Raw genomic sequence first — 27,647 nt, forward strand, 5'->3', positions numbered from 1 at the left:
TTCCATCTGTTGATTCACTCCCCAAATGCTTGCAAAAGCTTGGGCTGGGCCAGGCCAAAGCCAGGAGCCTGGAATTCCACCCAGGTCTCCTACATGGGTGGCAGGGACCCAAGTAACTTGGGCCATCATCTGCTGCTTCCCAGGCATATTAACAGGGTGCTGGATCTGAAGCAGAGTAGCCGAACTCAAATCATCACTACAGTATGAGATATGACTCCGGAAATGGTGACTTAACCTGCTGTACCACAATTCTTTTTTTATTTTTTTGGTTCTGGAGAATTAGTGACCTCTATTTGGGTTTTTTTTTTGTTTTGTTTTGACAGGCAGAGTGGACTGTGAGAGAGAGAGAGAGAGACAGAGAGAAAGGTCTTCCTTTTGCCATTGGTTCACCCTCCAATGGCTGCCATGGCCAGCGTGCTGCGGCCGGCGCACCACACTGATCCGAAGGCAGGAGCCAGGTGCTTCTCCTGGTCTCCCATGGGGTGCAGGGCCCAAGGACTTGGGCCATCCTGCACTGCACTCCCGGGCCATAGCAAAGAGCTAGCCTGGAAGAGGGGCAACCGGGACCGAATCCGGCGCCCCAACCGGGACTAGAACCTGGTGTGCCAGCACCGCAAGGCGGAGGATTAGCCTGTTGAGCCACAGTGCTGGCCTATTTAGTTTTTAAACTGCTTCTTTGGAGTCCAACCAAGAGCTGGTTGCTCCTGATAGTATTCAAGCCACCAGTTATAAAGACTGGCCTTCTAAACCTCCTAGCAAGAGGAGTCCACTCGATAGTAATGTAATAATCTATCCTGAAACCCTGAGGATACCAATGTTGATTCACAATGTACTGTGTGGTTGTTTTAGGGGGACGTTTTTGGAAAAATAAATATTGAAAACATGTCTTTTTGTGGTTGCTTCTTTACATGTGACTTAGCCCTCAACTAAAACATAAATCAGCAAGAAAAGAACTGTGCACCTATGAATTGTGAGGTGAGGAGAATTAAGGCCCTCCCACTAGAAAATGAAATAAACAAATACAGAAACAACTTACAGCCAATCTCTAGGCACTGAATAGGCAACAGGAGGTCACAGGAGAATCAGTGAAGCCTGGGGGTAGAGAAGGAAGAGGCATTTGGCCTTGCTGCTAAGATGACCTCATCCCTTACCAGAGTGCCTGGGTTCAGCACCTGGTTCTGCTGCTGACTCCAGCCTCCTGATGAGATCCTGGGAACCAGCAGTGACGGCTCAAGTAACTGAGCTCCTGCCGCCCGTGACGGGGACCTGGATTGAATTCCTGGCTCCCAGCTTCAGCCCCATCCAGGGCCATTGTGGGCAAAACAAACTTCCTCAGATCAGTCTGGCAGTGATAGAGTGAACTGGCATTAAAGATGCTGGCCAGGAATCAAATTAAGAGCTTTAATCAGTAGTTGTCAATTAGAGGCAATTCGGCCAGGGAACCAGCACATGGAAGTTCTGTTTCTCTGTCTCAAATAAATAAATTTTTTTCAAAATTTAAAAATAAAAGGGACATGACAAATTCACCTAGATCTGATAGAATAGACTAGTATTTGAATAGAAAGGAAAGAGATGGACGTTTCTAGGAAGTGAGCAAAAGCAGAGAGAGAAACTAGCTTGGTGTATTCTTGACACTTAAGCAAAAGGCGGCCGATAAACCCACAGATCAGACCAGACAACTTGGGCCTTGAAAGCTCAGTAGAAGAGTTGAAATTTCAAACAAAAACTGATTTGGAAGCAGGACTGAGAAGTGACATGATAAGAAAGTATATTTATATCATAATTTGTACTTTCTCAATCTTTTGGGTTCTATTCTCACGAGATGCTTGTGAAGAGACTGGAAAGATGGTGTTTCTCCACTTCACAGCTTTAGAGCAGTTGGGATTTACCCAAACTCATGTAACAAGGAATTCATAGAGCTGAGACTGGAAAAACTTGGTCTCCGCTGTCACTGTTCAGTTTTTCAAAACATATGAGGCTGCCCGACGTCAGTCTGGCAGTGACGGGGAGAATGAACTGGCATTGGGGATGCTGGCCAGGAAGTGGCTGCAGTAATCAAACCAAGAGCCTAGACCGGTGCTCCTCAACTGCAGGCAGTTTAATCCCTCTCCCATTCCCACCAGCGACACTTGGCAATGTCTGCAGACATTTTTGGTTCTCACAGCTGGGAGTGGGGTGCTGTTGGCTCTTAGTGGGCAGAGGACAGGGATGTTGCCCCACTAGACATCCCCCAGTGTGTAGAAAGCGCCCACATAAAAGAATTATCCAGAGTGCCATTGAGAATGGAGAAGTCAGAATATTTCAGAGGGAAACTGACTTGTCAACTTGGAAATCACTGCACATAAAAAGACAAAGAAGGTGGGTAAAAATGGGATGTCTGTCTAAACCTGGGTAGCAAATGTTTTGATTCTGAGGGAAAGTCATGGACTCAGGGCGTGGTAATGGTTTGAATGAACTGGCCCCATATCCTGCCTAAAGGACCAGACCTGGATGTGAGGCTCTAAGGTTGAGGCAAGAAACTGTCACTAACTTGGAGCTCTTGCATAAATGTCTGGGGTGAGGGAGGGTAGGATAATGCTTTGGAATAATTGTGTATTTTTTAAGTAAGAATGATTCAAAATCCATTTCTGTCAAATTTTTTCCATGTTGAGTGTGAAATAGTCCTCATGCATTCTGTCTCTGTGGGTGTTGATACATAAATTACTACCTGTTAGTAAGGTTCCTATAATTTATCTATGTAACATGTATGTAATACACGTTAACCAAAGTAGTTGTCACAAAGCACATTCTCGAGTTTAGCATCCCTGCATTTGTTAACACAGCCTGGGATCACATTAGATTTTTTTTTTATAGTCATGCCTAATCCTCGACTCCTATTAGAATTACTAGATACTGAAGCACTCCAGATCTTTCTCACACATCATCTATTTTTTCATTTCAGCATATTTTTATTGTCTACAAGTCATAGTGCTAGACTCTTGACCAAAGAGGTAAATGAGGAATGTGATAGTCTGTTTCTGCCCTTTTGGAGCCTACAGTACACAAATAGAGATACACATTAATAATAATCACACAGTGAATAGATTAGAATAGAAATTAGAGGCTGGAAAAAGGAAGGGTTACAAACTGACCCAAGTCAATGTGAGAGTCTACAATGAAGAGATTATGTGCAGTAGATAAAAGGGGAATCTGTAATTAAGGTTGGAGGTCTGTAAGTTCTCCCCACTCACTCCTCACCACCTGGTGTGAGTTACAGTGATAGTAATCCTCAGATGGAATTCCATTGCATAATCCATTACTTTCTAATTCATAGATTTTCACCATGAAGACTGAGTGATTTTTTTTTTCAGATAATTTGGAGATAGTTTTATTTAATTAAAAAAAATTGTTAGTGACCATATTGATTGAATGTAATAATTAATAAAATAATGTGTTAATAGGAAATACAGTTTGTCTTCCCATTAGTAAATGTAATGCTATCCTCTAATGAGATCTGTTTGTGGTGTTAGAGATTTTTCTCATTGTACTTGAGTGACCACATCTTATTAAACCTTTTATAGTGTGGGCTAATCTGATTCTCCATCTGTATTGAAATAAAATGCCTTTGATTTGTATCTTATGTTCTGATGGTAATAGGTTTTGACCTTTCAAATGGATTCCATTTTTCCAGATTGCTTAACGAATCTATAAATCTGTGTACTTTTAGTAAGTAAAATGAATGTGTGATAGTTATAAGCTATTACACTGTTCAACTTGAAATGACCCAGTAAGAATTTGAAAGCAGTATAACATGTGAACTCTGTCCTAATATTTGATCTGTATTTATATTGCCCTCTTTCAACCTTTGGCTCTAATCATACTTCAGGTTTGTTTTCATGCTACATACACGCCTTGTGGCTCCTCTATAAAGAAGTCCCAATGAAGTCATCATAAAGCCAAGTGTTGTAAGACCCATTTTGCAGGAATGTAAAGACCTGGTTTTCAATCATGCTGATCTCCACTTACCCTTCCAATGTATGAAATAGTTTCTGGATTTGTATCTTGGAAATGGAGATGGCTGTGGGTTTGGAGTTGTTCAGATAGTTGGAATTTGATGGTTTGTAGAATAACAACTACACAGAGCTTTAGGACTCTAGCAGATTCCTGTAAAGTGCCCCCATTGGTATGTCTTTGCAAATGTGTAGTATCTTTGCATGCCGCCCCATATGTGTTTGAATGATTCCCAGACACCTTGCACAAGCCTAGACTTGTGCTTTGCTTGTCCTGAATTTGCTTTGTTATCCTTTTTATGCATCTCAATTTGGAGCCAAACCACATGTCCTAGTTTATTTTTTACTGTTTCAATTAAATACAAAGCTCTATCTTCTTGATGGGTGTCTGAAGCATTTGGTTTCCCTTAGTAGAGAATAAATATAGTTCATGACCTTGCTCTCTCCCCAGTGCTTATAACTTTACAGCACAACAAATTTATCTTTTGGATACTATATAACCAGCAACTCTTGAGAATTTGATGTAAAACTTTTAAGTTGTTTCCTTTATTTTATTTCCTTTAGAAAACAATCTCTTCCAGGCTTTATAGGGTGCATTTTTTTCTTCAAGCAATTAAAGGACATTTGCAATTAAGAATATCCAGTAATTGTCACCTACCATTCATTTCATCAAGATTATTTTATTCTTAAGAGTAATTATATATTGCAAAACTAAGGAAGATAAAGTTTTCTTTTTGACCTTGCCTAAGTTACAGCATAAGTTATGATTCATCTGTTGGTGGAGAAATCTAATTCAGATTATAAAACTTTATGTTTGATCTTTAGAGTCAGGGAGGAAATGACTGGAATATATGTTTGCTGTAATCTTTTCCTTTTCATTTGCAGAGATAAGGAAAGGGAACTAGTGAGGGAAACTCGTTGTCTAAAATAACTCACCATCTTTATGAAGCATATCTCATGCTTTTGTTTCTTCCGCGAGTCAGGTTAAAATGGAAAGTCATTTATGAGAGCTTTATTGCCTGAGCACATTGCCTCAGAGAAGTTGCATCCAAATGGCCATCCCTGTACATGTGCATGAACTTTTGAATGAATTTTGGCTCATTTTGGCACTGTTGGTTTGACGGGCACCTTAGGAAAAGAAAAAATCTTATAGATGGCTTTGAAGTTTGATTCTTGTCTATAATCTTCATCTCGTGTTTAGTAGAATTTGAGATGTCAGACCCAAGGTATTATTAGAGGGGAAAACTTCCAAGATCTTTATCTTAGGATGGCAGTTATGATACATAATTGGAAGAGCGGCCCCACCTCCTTAGAGTTGTGGGTCACTCTTATTGTGTGTTTGTCCTTTGAAAGGAATCAGCCGTTGTTCCGACTTGACTAATATTATGAAGATGTTAGTAGATCACAGTGGCTATAATTAAGTGATTGAGGCCAACTCAGGAGATATTTATGCAGTAGCTAAGAAACTTCAGCCTCTGTCAACAACTCAGAGGTTGTATTTACTCAGTTTTGGAAAACTCTGACCCCTCTTTACCTTCTTTAGGTTTCCACTATATCCAAAAGGAGGGGAGAAGTTACAATTTGATTATGGTGTCTATCTTCTGAACAAAAATATAGCACAGGTAAGTAACTATTCTTCACTCCTCTCCTACCTCCTTGGACTGCCCACCTTCTTTCTCTATAAATAAGTGTTGTCCTTGACCCTTTGCATTGGTATTGCAAAGTTCTTCTTTGGCCATGGTCTTACGCTATGGTATTACAGTGACTGTAGAGTCAGGGGGTACATATTGGAATCCTGCTAAATTCGGAAGCCCTTTCCTGAGTTCTTAACTTACTGGTGGTATGCACTTGACTGTGTGGGCTTTATAGCCTTTTACCTCTGCATCTTGACTGGTAATTGGTTTCTTCTCTTAGGACAAGTCTAAGGACTCATTTTACTTCATCATTTATGGAGTCAAAGTTTAATGCTTTGATCCCCAGGGCCCAAACAAAAAAAAACAAGCATATGGTCCTTCCAACCCATCTTGGATTTTTGTGGCTCTCTCAACATCACTTCAGTTGCTATCCCACTTGAATAATATTTTTCTACGTGCTATTATAAGACTGTCAGATGCCCGAGTTTATATTTTACTGAAACAATTATGTAGCATTTCTTAGCACATTTGGTAGATGTTCCATAAATTTTCTAGTTGTACAGGAAGACTTGAGCCTGGTGTTGTGGTACAGTGGGTTACGCTACCATTTGCAATACTGGCATCACCTACAGGGTGCTGCTGGTTTAAGTCCCAGCTGCTTTGCTTCTAATCTAGCTCCCTGCTAATGTACCTGGGAAGGCAATAGAAGATGACCCAAGTACTTGGGCCCCTGACACCCATGTGGGAGACCTGGATGGAGTTTTTGGCTCGTGGTGTTGATGTGGCCCATCCCTGGTCATTTGAGGAGCAAACCAAGAAATGAAAGATATTTATTCATTCATATTCAATCTCTCTCTCTGTCTCTGTCTCCGTCACTCTGCCTTTCAAGTAAATACATTGGGAAAAAAAAAAAAAAAAAGACTAGCTTCAGTACTTAGTATTTGGACATCCTTCCAGTTGGAATACCACATGGATATGTATCCAGTTTGGCTGTTATTTAAAAACATCATCAACTGTATCCTCCGACCTTTCAGTTTTATAGAAGTAATAAGGCTTGTGTGTTTTTCTTTTTTTTTAATGAGCCTGAGTTGCCTTTCATCCCTATAAATCTAAACACTTTCTGAACAGTCCCCTTGTTCATGTCTGATTGATCTAGAGTTATTCTTCCATATACTGTCACCTTGGCCTTTCTTTTCCTCAACCAGTCTCAGCTTGATGTTGGCGTTGTTTTAATTCAATTTCTAATTCAGATTGTCATACTTATTTGAAATTGGATCGGTTTCCAGTTTGCAGTGCTCACTTAGTCATTTGCCTCATACCCTCATGCTGGTGCCCTCTCACTCATACTGCTTTGCTGTTCATTCCCCTCCAGCTCGTGTTCCTCTCTGCAGCCTTGCACGCAGCCACTAGCCCATGACTCACCTTGCCATGTGCCATTCTGCACCCTGCCATGCCTTCTCTCCCTCTGTTTTTGGCATATAAGTATTTCAGTCAAAGAAACAGAACTTAATTTCAAGGCTGCCTAGCTCATACTCTGTTGATCATACCATAGAAAAGGCAGTGCATTGACAGAACCAGATAAGAAGTGCCCAGACTAAGATTGCATCAAGGAAGAAGTAAATTAGGGAGCATCTCCGGTGAAGTCAGCCGTAGTGGAAAGAGCACGGGGATACTGCAGAGACCAGAGTCTTGGAGTGAAGTTGGCATCATTTCATAGAACTAAGTTCTGACCTGAGTTCTGAGGTCCATCTCTTCTGGTACTATTTCTTACTTTAGGCATGTAAGTGTAAATGTTGGAAGACTGTTGGGAGCTTGCAGCTAAAAGCTGCTGCTGCCCAAATGCTGGGACTTCCTCATCAATGCCAGCTTTAGGCACACAGACATACATGTGCATATGTGCACAGACATACATCACACTTATTTATTCTCCAGGACTCAGAGGGAATACCAAGGATGCTATAGAGAGGGGCTAGCTTTGAGAGCAAGACCAAGATGGGAGCTGATAGTGTGCAGCAGAGAGCCTAGGAAAGTCAGGCCTCCGGTTTCACTCCTAAATGAACCAGGGCCACAAGCATGCTGAACTAGCTTTATTCATCTGTTTAAGAGTGGAATACTTCTAATAATTGTGTATCCGTTCCAACTTTATACTTGTTTTTGAAAATTTTAAAATGTATGTGTATGTATCTAAGATCAACAGATCAACCACTCTAAATACATAGGAAGCAAGTATTTTACTGTGTTTGTTTATTTCATCACTGTTGCTGAAGTTTTAAAAGGCGGAGACAATAAACTTCTGAAAAACAGACTTTCTTGGGACCAGCATTGTGGTGTAGTAGGTTTAGCCACCATCTGCAATGCCAACATCCCATATGGGTGCTGGTTCAAGTCCCAGATGCTCCGCTTCCAATCCAGCTATCTGCTAATGTGCCTGGGAAAACAGTGGAAGATGGCTCAAGTATTTGGGCTCCTGCACCAACATGGGAGAACCAGATGAAGCTCTGGGCTCCTGGCTTCAGCCTGGCCATTGTGGCCATTGTGGGAGTGAATCAGCCAATGGAAGATCTCTGTGTGTGTCTCTCCTCTCTGTAACTCTGCCTTTTAAATAAATAAATAAATCTTTAAAAAATAAAAAATAGATTTTATTAAATTTCAAAGTGTGTTCAAAGGGAGTCCCTTTTGAGCACCTAGAAAAAAACTTTTAGTAAATTTGTGGCCTTTAATTTTTTTTTTTTTTCTTAACTTCAGCTCTCTTGATTCTATGTCTTGGTATTTCTTAGGGGAAGTTTCATTTTTGTCTTTAACCATACTACCGTCACTTTTTCAAATTTTAATTTGTAACCAATCAAAAAACATTATTTTGTCTCCTAAGCAAGTATTATGGCCATGAGATATTTCTAACTTTTGAAGATCTATTTTCATGCAGATGTATAGTAATACATGATGTCAAATGAGCCAGTCTCATTTGGACCCCATCTCTAGAGATGTGAACAAATCAGACTACTAAAATGACCCCACCTCAGTAATTTCTAAGCCATGTTAGTGGAGGTAGATGAAAGCATTGGCATGTGTTAAAGTGCCAGAGAAGAGGGAGTGAAGTCATTTAATACAGCGTCCGTAACTGGGTTGAGGATTTGAATAGTCAATAGGACCTTTCAGCACAACCAGAAGTAGTAGTAAAATCACTTTTTTGGTAGAGGAAATGACAGAACCTAGTAATATTTGTTACTTCAGTATTTGGGATTGGGCCAACCCAAGTTTTGAAAGCGCAAGCTTAGAAAACAGGCCTTCAAGTAGAAATCCTCAAGTGTTGGTGAAGAGCTGAGAGCACTTGTAAGGCCTGCTTGCCCTCTTCATGTCACTGCTGTCTGACGGTGTGTGTGTGCCGCATTAGGGATTGGAAGTGCGTAAAGCAAAGCATCTTGTTTTCAAAGCCATTTGCTAATATTTATCAAGTGCCAGCCTCTTAGGTTGGAAACAGCCTTGCTTCTTGGTCAGCAGGTAATGCTTTAGGAACAGGCCTGTCATAATTTAGGCACAGTGAGATTAACGTTGATTTTTTTAAAACCTTTAAGTTTCTACCTTAATTGTCATTAGATTTATAAGTACATTTTAGAATTTGTGTAGAGCACAGTGGTTTGCTTGTAATTCACATAGCATAAAAAAAAAGTAAAAAAAAAAAATTTGTAATATTTTGCCCTTACATTGATAGAGTTGTTTTTTAATATGATTTTATTTATTTATTTACTTGAAAGGCAGAGTTACGAGAGAGAGATCGAGAGAGAGAGATCTTCCATCCATTGGCTCACTCCCCAAATGGCCAAAATGGCCAGAACTGGGCCAGTTTAAAGCCAGGAGCCTAGAACTCTCTCCAGGTCTCCCATGTGCGTGGCAGGGGCCCAAGCACTGAGTCATCTTCCACTGCTTTCTCAAGCACATTAGCAGGGAGCTGGATTGGAAACAGAGCAGCCGGGACTTGAACTGGTGCCCATATGGATTGTCAGCATCCATTGCACCACAGCATCAGCCCCTGTGGCGAGTTTTATGTTTCGTAAAGTGCATGCATGCGTGTCTGACTGATCACCATCATCACCCTGCAAAGTAAATAAAAGTTCAAAATGCTAAATGGATTTGAAGACCGTGTAGCTTGTGATCTGTCACTTCAGTGTGGGTTCTTGTTACCTGACAGGAAATGTTGTGTTTATATATGCTTTTATACATATACATACAAATGGTAACTATGGAAGGTGATAAATAGGAGGGGGGGGTCTTCAAAAAGTTCATGAAAAATGCATATTATGAAAACCCTGCATGGAGTTCAAAAAATTATTTACACCTTTAAAATAAACTTATTCTTTAATTCCATTTTGCAAAACATTTTGGTGTCTCCTCATATGTTAGCTCTACTTTTGTACCCATTTCACTGTGAGTATGCACATCAAAACATCGGGTTGTATACTTCAAATATATACAACAGATTTTAAAATGAATAGTGATTTGCTTAAAATTGAGTACTATTTTTGGTTGTTGAGCATCTTCTGTGAGCTGTATGTGCTCTATTACTCTGCAGCAGTTACAGCAATGAACACACACACAGGATTCCTGGTGCCTGCCTCGTTCCTAGAGACTAGGGGAAGGGAAGAATGGTTACAGAGTCACTATTTGGGGTGCCATAAAATTTTGGAAATACAGTGGTGATGGTTGCATAACACTGTGACTGTAATAAATACCACTGAATTTAAACACTTAAAAAGGGTTTAGATGACAAATTTTATTATACATTTTACCACAATTTAAAAAAATAATGTAATATACCAAAAATCATTGAATTTTGTACACTTTAAGTAGATGAATTAGATGATAGGTAAATTATATATATATATATATATATATTTGCCTTATAAGGCCTTATAATGGCAAAAAGACATACAGTAAACAAAGAAAATAATTTTACATTGAGATAAGTGCTATGATAGAAATTAATTAGGTGATATAATAAAAAATAACTGAAGAGAGACCTACTTTAGATAAAGTTGTCAAGTAAGCCTTACTGAGAAAGTGACTGTTGAGCTAAGACAAGGGTGATGACACCGATACAGCCTGGCAGAGCTAACAAGTGAAGTTCCCTGAGGCCATGGGAACAGCAGGGAGGTAGGAAAGAACTCGGTGTGTTCAGGTAACAGGTAGAATCCAAGGATCATGTAATATAAAGTCTTAGAGCTCCTATTCAGGAGTTTTATTCTAAATACAAATGGAAGCCATTAAATGAATTAATTAAGCAGGAAAGCAATGTGGTATTTGGTTTTTTTCAAAGAGCACTCTTAAGTGCTCTAATGGATTACAGGGAACTAGAATTTAAGCAAAGTTACCAGTTAGAAACCTATTTCAGAAAATCAGTTTGGGGCTGGCGTCGTGGCATGGCCCATAAAACCACCATCTGCGACACAGGCATCCCATATAGATGTTGATTTGAGTCCTGGGTGCTCCACTTCTGATCCAGCTCCCTGCTGATGGGCCTAGGAAAGCAGCAGAAGATGGCCTAAGTACTTGGGCCCCTGCCCCACGTGGGAGACCAAGATGAAGCTCCTGGCCATTTGGGAAGTGAACCAGCAGATGGAAGATCTCTGTCTCTCTAATTCTGCCTTTAAAATAAAGAAATAAATGTTGAAAGATAAAAAGATAAAAGAAAACCAGTTGCAGGTTGCTGGTAGCTTGGACCAAGATGGTAGGAGTAGACATGGAGAGAAGTGAACAGATTTTTTTAAATATTGTAGGGGATGAACTAATGATTTGAATGGGGAAGACAAGGGAAAAAGAATGACCCTAGGTTTTGTTGATGAGCAACTGGGCAATGCCAGTTACTGAAATAAGGAAGGATCCAGGAGGGGAGTGGGGAGGGGTCACAGAGCCAAAAGATCTGCTTTGAAAATAGCATTTGAGCTGGGCTTTAGAAATCCAGAGTCATTAAGCAGAGGAAAGGATATGTAGGTCTGGAGTTCAGGGCAGAAGATCAGTGCTGGAGAAATTTGAGCGTTAGCAATGTAAAGATGATATGGAACTGGATGAGATTAACCAGGGAGAGGGTGCAGAGCTGAAAAGCGGGACAGACACACACAGCTGGATTGAGGCCTGAGGGGGAACCCCACTGAGCAGTTGAATGGAAGAGGAAGCACCAGCAGACTGAAAGGAATGGCCCCTTTTGTGGGAAGAAAATGAGGCCAGAGTAGTAACTTGGAAACTAAGGGAAGTGAACTATTGGAAGCAAGGAGTAATCAGCTCTGTTCAGTTGTAGGTTCACAACTGATGGAGACTGTGAGATTAAGAGAAAAGTTTTGTTTAGTTTTGACTCTGTGGGGATGTGGAGTTGCGTGTTCATTATGTTTGTAGAGGTGGGAAAGACGGGGGCCTATCTTTTGCTCTTGCCACTTATTTCAAACTGCTATTTTCATATGCATTAAAGATGGTAGGCTCTCCCTAAGGAAGGGGTCAGGGAGACAGTCCAGCTCGTTATTTATCTTATAACATGAAGACTTTTGATAGACATGATTTCAATGTGTAGTTCTTCCCATAGCTCAAACCATACTGTGAATACATTTTTTAAAAGATTTATTTTGTTTATTTGAAAGATAGAGTTAGAGGGGGGAGGGAGAGAGGAAGAGAGAGAGAGAATCTTCCATCCATTGGTTCACTCCCCAAATGGCCACAACAGCTGGGACTGGGCCAGACCAAAGTCAGGAGCCAGGAGCTTCATCCGGATCTCCCACGTGGGTGCAGGGGCCACCATCTTCCACTGCTTTCCCAAGTGCATCAGCAGGGAGCTGAATCAGAAGTGGAGCAGCTGGGACTCAAACAGGTGCCCATGTGGGATGCTGCTGTCACAGGTGGCTATAACGCTGGCCCTTTGAATACATGTTTAAGTTAACAATAAATTGGCCATATGTTCATACATTAAGCTGATTTAATTTTGGATACAGTGAAGCACACAGATATAGTGAAAGTAAATAATTCCTTCCAGGTTGTTAGTAGTGAAGGTTTAGCAGATTTTTTGAATAGTTTCACATTAGCATGCCAGCTGTATACAATCTGAGTGACAGAGATTGCTGTTTCTCTTAGAGCACCCATGTGATTGATCCCTTGTTCCCTGGGGGTTCCCAAGCCCCTCATTGGATCTGGGAGAGCAAAAGTATGTTCATATAATATTAAGACTTTTTTTTTTAATCTATTTTTGCTATGCTGACATTCACATGATGTTACAAAAACGATGGTATGGGGGCAGGCATTTGAATAGGGGTTCAACTCCTAGTTGGGGTGCCCATGTCCTGTCTCAGAGAGCCTGGATTTTGAGTCCCAGCTGCGCACCTGATTCCAGCTTCCTGTGCATTCCTGGGAGGCAGCAGTAATGGCTCAGGTACTTGAATCCCTGCCATCTGCCATCCACATGGAGACCTGCATTGAGATCCCACTCCCAGCTTATGGCTTGCCCAGCCCTGGCTGTTGTGGATATTTGGAGAGTATACCAACAGATGGAAGATGTCTATCTGTGTGTGTGTGCACGTGTGCACACATGCATGCCTTTCAAATGAACAAAAAATAATTTTTTAAGAAATATTTATTTTATTTGAAAAAGAGTTACAGAGAGGCTGGGCCAGGCCAAAGCCAGGAGCCAGGAGCTTCATCCAGATCTCCCACATGAGTGCAGGGGTCCTCCACTTGGGTCATGTTCCACTGCTTTCCCAGGTGCATTAGCAGGGAGCTAGATCAGAAGTGAAGCAGTCCAGACCTGAACCAGCGCCCATATGCTATAGACAGAGACTTTAGCCACTACACCACAGCACCCGCCCCATCAAATAAGTAAAATTTTTTTAAAAATGTATAAAACTGCTGGGGCAGGTGCTGTGACATAACAGGTAAAGCCACCGCCTGCAGTGCTGGCATCCCTTATGAGTGCCGGTATGAGTCCCAGCTGCTCCACTTCTGATCCAGCTCTCTGCTACGGCCTGGGAAGACAGTGAAGATGGCCCAAGTCCTTGGGCCCCTGCACCCGCATGGGAGACCTGAAAGAGGCTCCTGGCTCCTGGCTTCGGATTGGCTCAGCTCTGGCCATTGTGGCCATCTGGGGAGTCAACCAGTGGATGGAAGATTCATTCTCTCTCTCTCTCTCTCTCTCTCTGCCTCAACCTCTCTGTAACTCTGCCTTTCAAATAAAATAAATAGATCCTTAAACAAATATTTATAAAATATTTTTAAATAAAACTGCCGGCCCACTAGAACAAATCAAGCCATAGTCACTAAACTGCTAGTGTTATCTTCTGCAATGCCATGCCTTTGTAGTTAAAAAAATCCAGTTTTACTTAAGCATATCTTTGATGAAGTATAAAAATGATATCTTAATATTCTGTACAATGGAAAGAGAGTGTGCATAAAGCTTCCTGCTGCATAGTGCAAATAATAGAAAGTCACATGTGCATCTGAGTCGCTAACTGAACTGCTGTTTGATGGGCTGTCATCTTTCCTTGAGAAACTGACTGACACACAAGCTATGGTTACTCACACTTAGATATCTGGTAGATGTTTTCTCAAAAATGAAGGAAGTGAACCTGTCACTTAAAGGAAACTGATGATAACATTAAGGGGTTTGGATGAAAAGTAGACTTTTAGAATCCTTATGATATGAACAGCTTCCCAATCCTTAATAAGTTTACTTATTTTTAATTCATTTGAAAGAGACAGAGATCTTGTACCTACGATTCACTCTCCAGATGCCTGCAACAGCTGGGGCTGGGCCTGACCAAAGCCAAGAGCCTGGAACTCAGTCTGGGTTTCCTACACTGGTGGCAGGGATCCAAGTACTTGGGCAGTCACCTGCTGCCTCCCAGAGGGTGCATTAGCAAGAAGTTGGAATTGGGAGTGAAGCTGAGACTTGAATCCAGGCAATTCCATTATGGGATGCAGGCATCTCAGGTGACATTGTAACTGCTGTGGCAAACTCCCATCCCCTTAAAGACATTTTTGATATAACTGGTAGTGAAATTATTGCATATGATTTTGAAATAGCTTACAATGGAATATGTTAACATTTGAAGTATTTAATACTCAGTGAGCCAGTATTTTCCAAATGACTAATATATGATGCTACAAAATCATGTACAGGTAAAGATTCCTTCTAGGAAAATGCGCACGCTCATGTGTGTGTGTGTGTGTGTGTGTGTGGTTTTTGTTGTTTTGTTTTTATTATTTTATTTGTTTATTTAAGACATAGGCCCAGAGAGCTCCTTCATCCTTTGGTTCACTCTCCAAATGCCTGCAATAGCCAGGGCTAGGCCAGGTAAAAGCTAGGAACCAGGAACTCCATCTAAGTCTCTCACATGAGTGGCAGGGACCAAAGTGCTTGAGCCGTCACCTGCTTCGAACCAGAGTTCTCATTCACAGGGTGTTGGAATTGGGAGTGGAGCGGAGGCTGGAACTCAGCCCTTGGATACGGGAGGCAGGCGCCCCAAGGCGTGCTACACCAAATGCTCACCCCTCGATGGATTTTTGTTTGTTTGACAGGCAGAGAGGGAAAGAACAAGTCTGCTCCCATCCACTGGTTCACTCCCCAAAAGCCTGAAATGCGAGTCACCCCTCTGGGGCTGAACCCAGGTCTCCCATATGGGTAGCAGGAACCCAATTACTTAAACCATCACCACTGGATCCTAGTATGTGAATTAGCAGGAAACTGGACTCACAAGCCCAAACCCTGAAAGCATATCTAGGTACTCTGATGTTTTAACTGCTAGGCCTAGATGTCTGCCTCCAGCCCAGTGGATTTTAATGTAGCAGTGTGAAAAGTTCATCAATAGAGTCTCACCTTCAAAAATACAACTTGATGAGTTTGAGAGTAGTATCAAAGAAGAATATCCACAATTCTTGGAAAAGGCTACTAAAATGCTAATTTCTTTCCAACTGCCTATCTATGCTAGGTTTTCTCACAGAATAACATCTGGTAGCAAAATGAATGCAGAAGAAAATAAGAGACTTCAGCTGTGTTCTGTGAAGCTAGACATTGCAAGAGATTTGCAGAAATGTAAAACAGTGTCACTCATATCACTAAATTTCTTTTTTGGAAAATATACTTGTTTTTCATTAAATTTATTAGCAAGCAATAAATTTCCATTGCTACTTCAAAATAAACTAATAAGTATCCAAACTTTTCCCAAATTTTCATTTATAATATAGTCAAGTGTTGTTAAACACTCATCTGACCCACTCGGACAAAAGCTGTTTGTGGTCCTCAGTAACTTTAAGTGTGAAAAGGGAAATAGAGACGAACCTGTCTGCTTTCCTAGAAAATGTGGCCATCTTGATTTCTCTGCAAGCCCTTGGTTGCTCGTAGCTTGGTAAGCCAGGACACACGTGTCAGTTCCCCAGATGTGGCAGAATTGCATGAAGACCTCCTGATCTGAGACCCGCAAATGCTGTGCAGCTCGAGGCAGAAGGCTAGCAGCGCTTGGGAGATATTTTCCTTTTGCATTTAGCTTTTCTGAAGTCAGGCCTCTTCTCTCTTCCTGAAAGCTCGGGCCCTTAGGAGTAATACTTTGAGTGTACACATTGCAAATAATGATATTCCTTTGTATTGAATGGGAAGGCTTGTGGTATGCTTTAACCTCCATAGCTCGTTTTATACTCTGAGAAGTCATGTTGACCAGGTCTGTCTTTACAGATGAGAAAATTGAGCTGCTCCTATGCTGATTTCCTTAGCTTGACACAACTATCAATGACAAACAGAATTCAAGACCAAATCTTCTGAGGTCAAGTCCACCTGTAGCACACTAATAGTCCTTCCCTACCCCTCCCTTGCTAATTTGGGCCTTTATAAAGTCTCTAGCGGTGGATCAGGCAGAGCCAACTATATGCATTTTACAGGTGAAACTCCTGAGACTGTGAGTTCACTCAGAGAGCTAGGATTGCAACTAGGGGAGTTCGATCCCTCTCTTTTTTTACCTCTTTCCCATCAGGTTATTTTAAAGTTCCATAGAATGTAAAAGCAGCTTCTCCTTCCAAAACAATTGGGAACCCCTGTTCTGCCAAGTACATGGTCTTTCCTAAACCAACTATTCCTGGGGCTCACAGTGCACAGCTATTTAGAAAGGGTCAATGCCAACTCACACCCGGAATCTTAAAAGCACATATATTTCTTCAACATACAGCCCAGTGTATATGACACATGGGGAGGGAATGCATTTTTATTTTCATATTTCTTGGAATCAAGAATACAAATTCCGAGGATGTTTTAATAGTTTAATAGTCCAAATGCCTCCCGCCCCGAGTTGCCTGCAAAATTTCCAGTAATGAAGCTTTTTAGAAAAAGTCCTATATTAATAGGAAAAGCAACTTTACTGAGATATAATTCATATACCACGCAGTTCACCCTTTTAAAATCTACAATGGCTCTTCGTATATTCGCCAAATTGTGCAACTATCATCACAGTCGATTTTAGGACATGTTCATTACCCCCAAAAGAAACCCCATCCCCATTAACAGTCACTCCTCATTCCCGCAACCGCCCCCATGCATCCCTAGGCAGCCTCCAGTCTGGTTTCTGTTGCTATAGATTTGCCTATTCTGGAAATTTCATATTAGTGGTATCATAAAATATGTGGTCTTTAGTGGCTTCTTTTGCTTAGCAGAGGTTCAGGGTTCATCCATGTTGTCACATGTATCAGTCATTCCTTCTTATTGCCAAATCATTTTATCAATTTGAAGTTGTAAATAAATATACCACACTTGGCTTAGCCACTCATGAGTTGATAGACATTTGGATTGTTTCCACTTTGGGGCTCTTATGAGTAATGTTGCTGTGAACATTTGGTATGAGTTTTTGTGGGCACATCCATTTTCATTACTCTTGAGTGCGTGCCGAGTAGTGAAATGCCTGAGCCACATGATAACTGATATTCTGAGGAACTGCCAGACTGTTTTCTGAAGCAGCTACACCGTCGGACATTTCCACCAGCAGCAATGCATGAGGGTACTTCAAATAGTTTGTGGAATATGGAATTAAAAAATAAATTCAAGGGGCCATACTTCCTGGTTTCCTTTTGTCAGACAGAAAGAAACCGAACAGATTTGCCTTTTATGTATGACTGTCTGTGAGCTGTGTATGAATTTTGCATCTTTCTTGGTATAGCTGCTTTGGCAACATCTGTGTCTTCCTTTAGCCTAGTTGCTTTAAAAGATTCACTTAAGTCTTGATATGGTTGGACTTTCCCAAAGCACCACCATAAGTGACATCTTTTGTTGGGAGGAAAATATGTAAAGAATGCACCTCAACTGGAATGAAATATGCAGTGCTTAGTTCAGAGAACGTGGGATATAAATCCATAACTCTATTTTTTATGATGAAGCCTCATGAAATGAATTATAAGCTGCATGAAAAATGAATTTGGTCTGATTGTAGTTGGCATCAAAGTGACCAGCATAGCTTAGATGTAAGCTATTTGAAGAAATGATGAATTCTAAGAAATTGGTTTTTATAAATTCTGGTACTTTTTAGAGAAAAATATTCTAAAACTTATAGACTTGGGTTGCCAGTGAGAATAAAATTAGTATACTAATTAATGTAATTTATCACATGAAAGGCTAAAATCCTAGTATAAAATAAACTGTAAAAAAACACAGCATAGCCAGGTAGTTAAGAGTGAATACCCTGGATCGGACCCTCCTGGATTCAAACCTGAGTTCTATCACTTTAGGTATATGACTCGGAGAAGTTACTTAACCTTTCTGTACCTCATTGACCTCATCTGCAAACGAGGATAATGCTACAAAGCTGTTAGAGTTATAAGGATTAGATATATGTAAGTCACTCAGAACAGTACCTGGAACAGAGTAAGTGCTGAGTGTTGGCTAAGTAAATAAAATGCAGACTACATTGTTTTGTGTGTGTGTGTGTGATTAAGAAAGCCCATATTCCACAAATACAAATGATGTGAAAATGTGTGAAAGTAGATTACAAGGTAAGTTCAAAGTTACAGTGTGTGAAGTAGAGGGAAAGGGTTGCCTTTTTTTTTTTTTTTTTTTTTTGACAGGCAGAGTTAGTGAGAGAGAGAGAGAGAGAAAGGTCTTCCTTTTTCTGATGGTTCACCCCCCCAAATGGCCACTACGGCCGGCGCGCTGCGCAGGTGCTTTCTCCTGGTCTCCCATGCGGGTGCAGGGCCCAAGCACTTGGGCCATCCTCCACTGCCTTCCCGGGTCACAGCAGAGAGCTGGACTGAAAGAGGAGCAACCGGGACAGAATCCGGTGCCCACATGGGATGCCGGCGCCCCAGGCTGGAATTAACTAAGTGAGCCATGGCGCCGGCCTAAAGGGTTGCCTTTTTAACTGCATCGGCTGGGTTATCCTGTAAAGGAGGGAAAAGCACAGAGACACTTTTCATTATCGACAAACCTTTGTTTCAAGTAAAAGTAATACTTTCCTTTTTTTTTTCAAAATAGAAATAATGCTTTTTAAAAATCATGTAAGTGATCCAATCTCAGAATTTTTAAATACAGAAAAACATTAAAAAATAAAATCCCTTGAGAGTTTATTACTCACAGACAACCATTGTTAATATTTTGGTGACTGTCTTTCCTAATGCTGGGATGTGAACACAGGTTAAATAGATAAAATTTTACATTCATAGTTTTATACTGTGCATTCTGTTGCACGTGCTGCTTTTCTGAATGTCACTGTATTGTGAAGATAGTTTCCTGTTGGTAAATACAGCTGCATCAACTTTTGTTTGCACTCATTCTGTTATATGAATGTTCTATAGTTTATTTAACAGTTTTCTTATTGATGTACATTGAGATTATTTCCATTACTTTGCATCATGAACAACACTGTCATGAATAAGCATCTTTCTATTTAGATTTTTACATGTGTACTTGGTAATTTCCTAAAGATAAATACCTAAGTGCTGGGTCCAAAAGAAAAAAGACTTATACGTGTCTGTGCGTGTGTGTATAACATATGTATGTTTGACATATCTATGTCTATACCCTCGTGCCAATATTTTGTATTATTAACCTTTTTCATATGATAATAACTTTATTAATTAATATTAAGTTTATTTCATATTCAAGGGAACTTCAGAAAGCTAGTTGAAGTGATTGTTACTAAAAAAATAATTTTAGCCGGCACCGCAGCTCAATAGGCTAATCCTCCGCCTTGCGGCGCCGGCACACCAGGTTCTAGTCCTGGTCAGGGCGCCGGATTCTGTCCCGGTTGCCCCTCTTCCTAGGCCAGCTCTCTGCTGTGGCCTGGGAGTGCAGTGGAAAATGGCCCAAGTGCTTGGGCCCTGTACCCACATGGGAGACCAGGAGAAGCACCTGGCTCCTGCCATTGGATTAGCGCTGTGTGCCGGCCTCAACGCACCGGCCACGGCAGCCATTGGAGGGTGAACCAACGGCAAAAGGAAGACCTTTCTCTCTGTCTCTCTCTCTCACTGTCCACTCTGCCTGTCAAAAAAAAAATTTTTTTTTTCTTGCACCAAAGTAAATTTGCCCTTTTTTCTTGAAAGTCAGAGTTACAGAGAGAGGGGGAGAGATAAAGAGAAAGAGATCTTCCATCTGATGGTTCACTCCCCAGATGGCTGCAATGGCTAGAACTGAACCAAGCCAAAGCCAGGAGTCAGCAGCTTCTTAGTCTCCCACATGGATGGCAGAGGCCTAAATTCCTGGGCCATCTTCCTCTGCTTTTCCCAGACCATTAGCAGGGAGCTGGATCAGAAGTGGAGCAGCTGGGATGTGAACCGGCAACCATATAGGATGCTGGCATCACAAGCAGTGACTTTACCCACTATGCTACAACACCGGCCATTAAATTACCTTTTAATTCCATTCTCCGTGAAATCTCTAAGATACCCTCATATTTGCTGCTTTAATTTATTTTGTGCTCAACCAATATACTTCTAATAAATATGCCACACTAATCTGTGGAAAGACTCAAATCATAGTTCCATAAATGCATGGGTCCAGAAATGTTCCAGATTTAAGATTTTTTTGGATTTTGGAATGTTTGTGTAGACGTTACTGGTTGAGCATCTCTAATTTGTAATGTTTCAGAATCAGAAACTTTGAACATCAGTGATACTCAAAAACCATGATTTTCAGGTTAGGAGTGTATTTAGAATAATAACTTTGTAGATACTTGTGTAAATCGTTCATTTTAAATTGTGTATATTATAAACTCTGACTAGCACTTTGCATTTAAATGACTTACATTAATTCAATGAAAGGAATGAAATATTCCATCCATAGACTCCAAAAAAGATGGATGAAATTATTTACTAGAACAAACATAACAGCAACAATTAGAAATTTCAGGATTCTGTTCCATCTTTAACTTGCTGATGCCCTGAGCAGTTGGTTTCTTTCCCCTGTGCTCCAGTCTTCTCATCTTAAGAGTGAAGAAGCTGAGCATTATGTACTCAGAGGTCCGTATCATTCCCAATATTCTTTGTATCTCTGCTTCTTAGCTTTACCATTCCTAATATTTCATTCTGTTATTTTTTTCTATGACCTGCAAGTTTGTTTGACTCACCACAACTTGATCAAAAAGATTTTAAGGGGCAGGTGTTGTGGAACAGTACAGGTAAAGCACAACTTGGGATGCCTGCATCCCATATCAGAGTGTCTGGTTCGAGGCCTGGCTGTTCTGCGCTTCTGATCCAGCTTTGTGCTAAAGCACCCGTGGCACCAGAGGATACTCTGGAGCTCCTGCCACCATGTGGGACACCTGGATGGAGTTCCTTGCTCCTGGCTTCAGTATCACCCAGCCCCAGCTCTGTGTGCAGGCATTTGTAGAGTATAACAACAGATGGAAGATCTCTCTCTCTCTCTCTCTCTCTCTGTCATTCTGCCTTTCAAATAAATAATCTTATTGAAAAAAGATTTGAAGATGCTCTAAGATGTACTTTATAAACAGTATGCCATATATTGGTGATTTTTTTATATAAAACATTGAGAGATGTATGCATTTCATGCCATACATAACAAAGCACTGTAAATCCAGTATAATATGGATTTATAAAAATAAGAATACCATCTTACATTTATACTATGCTTTATAGTTTTCAAAGTGCTTTCACAAAAAGTTCATACACGTATCTTCACAATTTCTCCTCTGACATGAATTTGCTAAGAATTTTTGCCTTTGATTTAATAATTCCTCCTAGAAACTCTATCATAAAGAAACATTTCTAAATCCTGAAAACAACTAAAGGTGTTTGTCATAACTGAAAATAGTTGTCTGGGAATAGGTTAAACTGAGGCACATCTACTGTGATTAAAATTTTTATGAGGTGCAGGTGTTTAGCCTAGCAGTTAGGATGCCTCATCTCATGTCAGAGCCTCAGTTGAATGTCTGGCTCCAGCTCCTGCCTCCAGCTTCCTGCTCATGCAGATCCTGGAAGGCTGCAACCAAGTTCCTGCCACACGTCTGGGAGACGGATTGAGCTCTGTCTCCTGGCTGAGACCCTGCCCTTGAGGGGCAGCAGATGGATGGGAGCCTTCTCATTCTCCTCTCTCTCTCTCTTTCTCTCCCTCCCCACCTCCCTCCCTCCCTTCCTCCTTCCCTCTCTCTCTAGTAAATAAATATAACTTCACCACACACAGAAATGGAAAACAGTGGAATAGCATATGTGGCACTCTTTTATTGAATTCCTGTAGTCTCTTGAGAAATAATTTCCTTTACAGAGGACTTCATATTCTATTGTCGTATATCAGAGGGAAAAGGATTTTGAATTAGAGCCCTTCATTTTTCTTAATTTCACAAATATCAGTTTTTATTGATTGCCTTTATGCAAAGCATTTTTATTCTTTATTCCTAATCTTCCCAATAAGCCCTTCTCAGTTTTTATTATCCTCATTTCATAGAAAAGTAGACAACCTTACAGTAATTTTTGATAGAAGAGGAACTTTGAATAAATTACCAAAACAAATCTGGATGGACTATTTCTAGTAGTTTATCTCCATGACAATTTGGAAATAACATTTGTGATGATTTTAAGGATATTTTATATAAAAATAAGCCCTATACAAATGAATAGTCTGATTCTGGATAGATGTATTTTCTTTCAAATATGCCTCAAAGCCTAAGACTTCCCAAGTGCCTAGTAGTAAATGAATTTGCAGTATTTGGGCTTTTACCAGTTGTGGGTCAAGCCCTTGGACTGAGCATTGGAATCAAACCTAATTAGAGGAGAAAGTGAGAAAAACGATGTCTACATTTTTGATACACTAATTGTGGTGGGCATTCTATCCAAAGTTTGCTGAACTATAACTGCTAAACTAACCATGAAAAGGAAATTACTTTGTATAGTCAAGCCAAGTATTTTTTTTAATGTTTAGTTTATAATGTCACTTAGGATTCTTCTTAAAGGCTTGTGAACCTTTGCCTTCTTTTAATAAGCCTTCATAATGACAAGGTCTCTTGGGAATGAAGTCATCTGAGCGGAATGTGCTTGCATCTTAAAATCTGATAAACATCACTTCATGGAATTTAGGAGATTAAAAGAGACTTAAAACACATAACTGTTACTTTCAGGTTGTTACAACCAAGGAAGCCTGTGGGCCAGCTATCAAAATAGCTTAGCTTCAGTGCGTTCTGAGCAGTGGGCGTAGCCAGGTTGGTTAGCGCTGCTCTAGCCCTGGTCCTCTGAGCTGACCTGTAACTTGCCATGTACTCAAATGTGATTGCTCCATCTCTGAGGCACATTTATGTGTCCCTTTGCCCCTGATGCTAATTCATCACTTGCTTTATGGTAATTCCACTCAGACATCATCAAGCCCCACTGGAGGCTACTAAATGATGTGAGTGGATAGATTTCCTAATCAGTGACATTAGTTTACATCTCCTTATTAAGATTCCCATTAAATTCATACCAGGAGAGATAACGTGAACACTAATGCACTTTACATCTTCCATCAGTGCTTTTTTATTTATTTCTATAAAGGCAGTACTAATATCTGAATTTAAGAGTCCCAGAGAATACAAAGCTTTTAGTAATGGTCTAAGGTCTTTTATTCTAGTAAGACATAAAAGATGTGAAAGAAAAGACATTCATTATTATGTTGTAATTTTAATCTCGTTCCCTCCCTAAAGCCATTAAAATCTACTTAATATCATTAGTTTGAAAAATTAATTAATATCTTACTTTTATGTAATCTTTTCCAAACAGAAATATATTATCCTCGTTTCCCTGGACTTTATTTTTATAAGTTATCTTGAGTTTCTAATTTTAATCTGAAACTCAGGATATATACATATGAACTTCATGTATCTTTTGATATACTAGCCAGAAAGTATTAATTGAATAAACTGTATCAGGTTCTGGGCAGTGGTAGAGGGATACAAAGGAACTTGACCCATATGAAAACTAGTTCACATGTATATAAAATCTAATTGTTTTGATGAATTTCCCACCATGTCACCTTAACCAAAATAGCTATTCAATAAATATCTCTCTTGTTGCATTCATTATTATCCCCTTTTGAAATATTTGGCAAAGTTGCTAATGTGACTTACCATTTCATAAGTCCCTAAATTACTGCCTTCAGGGACTATCACAACTCCGTGACAATGTGGTACCCTTTTGTTTCACTTTGGGTTTTTGCTGTTCAGAACTGGTGATATGAAGTAAGCAATACCGCAAAGTGACAGTTTTATAAATGTCCTAGTACACATATACTTCTGTGTATATGAAAGAGAAAGAAAAATTCTGTGTATATGAAAGAGAAAGAAAAAATTAGGTTAGTGGAGCCTTTTTGATTTGCTCTTTGTGGCAGACTTCATTACTATGAATAAAATACTGAAGAATATCTGAGACTTACTGTCATTAATTCAGTGCTTGCACTCTTTCTTCCTCCCCCAAATAATTATATAATTCCATACACTCAAATTTACTAGCACTCACATTTACTAACTGCATTAGTTTGGACCCAGTAAGAAGCAAACTCCAAAGGAGGGTTAGATGTGCAAAAATGGTATTGGTGAAGGGAATAGGAGAAAGTGGGGAGAGCCTCCAGGCCGCAGTGCAAATGTGATACCTGTAAAAGGAGAGAGGGAAGGGAAGGGAAGGGAAGAGGATGAGACAGGAGAGTCATAGACTGGAGCTGGCATTTTGGCACAGCAGATCGGGCCACCACCTGCAATGCTGGCGTCCTATATAGGTGCCCCTTTGAGACACAGCTGCTCCACTTTCAATCCAGCTCCCTGCTAATACACCTGGGAAGGCAACAGAAGATGGCCTTGGGCCCCTGCCACCCACATGGGAGACTTGGATGGAGTTCCTGGTTGCTGGCTTTGATCTGGCTCAGCCATGGCCATTGCAGCCATCTGGGTAGAGTCTCTCTCTGTGTCTATAACTCTGCCTTTCAAGTATAATAAATAAATCTTTACAAACAGGAAGTCTTGGACTGCAGCTCACTTTCAAGAAAGGTTCATAATTGATGAAAGTTCCTCAAGCCAGAGTTGTCTGTGGGTGTAGTCCCGTGTGTCACCAGATGGGCTTTCCTTAGGACCACTGCTGTACGCGGTCATTGACTGGGAAGGCATGGATGCGGTGAGCACCCAGAGAGGTAATAGCTGAGCCCATTTCAGCCAGTTTTGATCCCTGTGTCAGGAGATCTGGGCGGCACATCTCATGGCTTTCAGGCTCTTAGCATGACCAGATAAGTATCCAGGCACCTCACTGAAACTCTGTTCGGAATGGTCATACTACCAACTCAGGCTTATAAACATTAAATAAAATATACATCAATAAAAATAGTAAACAAAAGATATGGAACACAGTTATAATAAATGTTAGCTTTATTTCTGTACCCCCTTCTCCCAGCCTGTGGTTAGTTTTAAATAGTCTGTCTCATCTCTTTTTTTCTCTAACAAACATCAAATTGTGCTGAGTTTGGGAACATCAGTGCTGCTCCAGTGGGGTTCTCAAGCCAGCAGGCAGCATGCAGTCCACAGAGCTGTATGTTTTCAGTCTGCAATAAGGTAATGAACTTGTGCAGAGTGCAAGTTGGCCATGTCACCAATATGCCACTCTGTCCAGATGTACTCTTTCCTTTTGCATCAAGACATACTTGGTGAAGGAAGTGGTGCGTTTGTTTATATTCTGCCACAAACTCCTCATCGGTTGTTGACTGGCACTTTGAATAGCACTGTGGTTTGGGCAAATGTAAAAAGTAGACTGTAAAATCCTTTTTTGAGTCAGATTTTCTTCTCTACCACAAGCAAGGCTTTATCATGTGTACTTCTGGTTGTCGGCCGCAGGGAAACCACTCCAAGCTGCAAGTTCCTTATGTCCATGGCAGACACTGGCAGCGTTAGTTAGCGTTTGCCAACAGCAAGGCTTGTGATCAGATACCTAAGTAGTCAGACATATCACTGTCATATTTCCAGGTCCTTTTCCATGCATGCATCCCTTTTGCAGCTCATTTGTCAGCAGATATTTCTTGAGCCCTTCCAACATGCCAGATGTGTGCTGTGTGCCTGCTGATGCCCAGTGCCTGGTGGCTCTGTCACCTTGAGCCTTTAAACTGTGGTGCCCCACTAGCATCCACACTCTTCCCCAGGTCCAGAGTGCTCTAAGGTCCATCCCCTAGGATGCACACAGATAGCTAATTAGAAGGAAAATAATGTGATTGAAGTAGTAAAGCTGACTTCCCTCCTACTTACATGTTTGTGATTTAAAATCAGGGCCAGTTACTGAAACAAGACATGTTTTTGAACTATGGATGCCCTCGCCTAATCCAGGAGCTTTACTCTTTCTTGAGTTGTTTTCACCCTATTTGGAGAAGTGCTTGTCATCACACTTCTATAAAGTTGCCACCTCCTGCCCTAAAGTGGATGTCGGATTTTCCCACAGCATTTTACTTTGTTTGATAACTTTCTCTCATGGAATAACCTTGGTCAGGGACACATGAAACCAGGAAACCAATCTGATCTATTGTATGTTTAAGGATTTAAATTATTGGCTATATCTTGTTTTTAATTGTAGATGTCCTTTTATACTTGAAGCTAATTAGATAGAGATTTGATGCATTTTTTCCCCTGTGTTTTCCCAGATCTTTGATGGTTTGTTAACATGATATCTAGTTTTGCTTTCATACTTTTCAAGACTAACATGCATGTTTCATAAAATTAAAGCACCCGAGAGTCACTTACCAAGGTCATAAGTGATTTAATATGAAAGATCATATTTTACTATAACCCTAAGAGACTTAACAAAATCTAGATAGACAAATTGCTAGTTTAGAAATGATGTGAACTTAGTTTTCCCAGAACACATACACACACACAAACCCACCAAATTGTGTATATATGGCAACAGGCATTATTTCGTTGATCCCCAAGGTTGTGAATCTAGCAGCGGCTATTATAACATGCTTTGTTTTCATTATTGCAGTGCTTAGTCAGTCATCTGAATTCTAGCCATTGCTGTTTATGGCAAGAAATAGCATCCCAGCTGAGGCAGCACAGCCAGTCATACCTTTTTATTGATGTAATTTGACTTATTTTGGTTCTTTTTCCTAGTGTCTAACATTTTGTGAAGCCCTAACATAAATTATTGGCTTGTATAACCCACTGCATCAGCTTCACTCAGAGATTTGCTGCCTGTGCAGTTCCTTAATTTTCAAGTGTGAGAGATTTATTTTTCCTTCGTGAGTCCTAATGTTTCTACACGTGCTCACACACACACACATGTTGAGGATGTGTGTGAGTACATAGGAATGCCAGTGAGAAAGTTAAACATATCTTTAGTTAATTCTCACACGAGATTCTGGAGAAATACTTACACTTAAGATACTGCTCGTCGTGTTCTCAGATTGACCTGATCATAAGCAGTATGGTAGTGTTTTTAAATTTTGTCCTCTTTGGGTTATTTTTCTTAGTAATTCTGACTAATCAGGACTTTGTACACTTCATCTCCTGGGTGAATATTTATTATGTACATAGCTGGCAAATCAATATTCCATAAACCAATGTAAATGGCAAAAAAGCTA

At 40.4% G+C, this 27,647-nt stretch overlaps 1 protein-coding gene across 3 annotated transcripts in view; it reads left to right on the forward strand.

Annotated features, from left to right (window-relative positions):
• The window catches only part of UVRAG (UV radiation resistance associated), a 322,825-nt gene that overhangs the window by 249,506 nt on the left and 45,672 nt on the right, over positions 1-27,647 (forward strand). For all 3 annotated transcript variants that reach the window (XM_062196734.1, XM_062196732.1, XM_062196733.1), the window contains one exon: positions 5,533-5,611. In XM_062196734.1, coding sequence (XP_062052718.1) covers positions 5,533-5,611 — 79 coding nt within the window. The remainder of the gene's footprint in view (positions 1-5,532; positions 5,612-27,647) is intronic.

This window comes from Lepus europaeus, chromosome 7 (assembly GCF_033115175.1).
Source record: "Lepus europaeus isolate LE1 chromosome 7, mLepTim1.pri, whole genome shotgun sequence".
In the NCBI taxonomy this organism is placed as follows: Eukaryota; Metazoa; Chordata; class Mammalia; order Lagomorpha; family Leporidae; genus Lepus; species Lepus europaeus.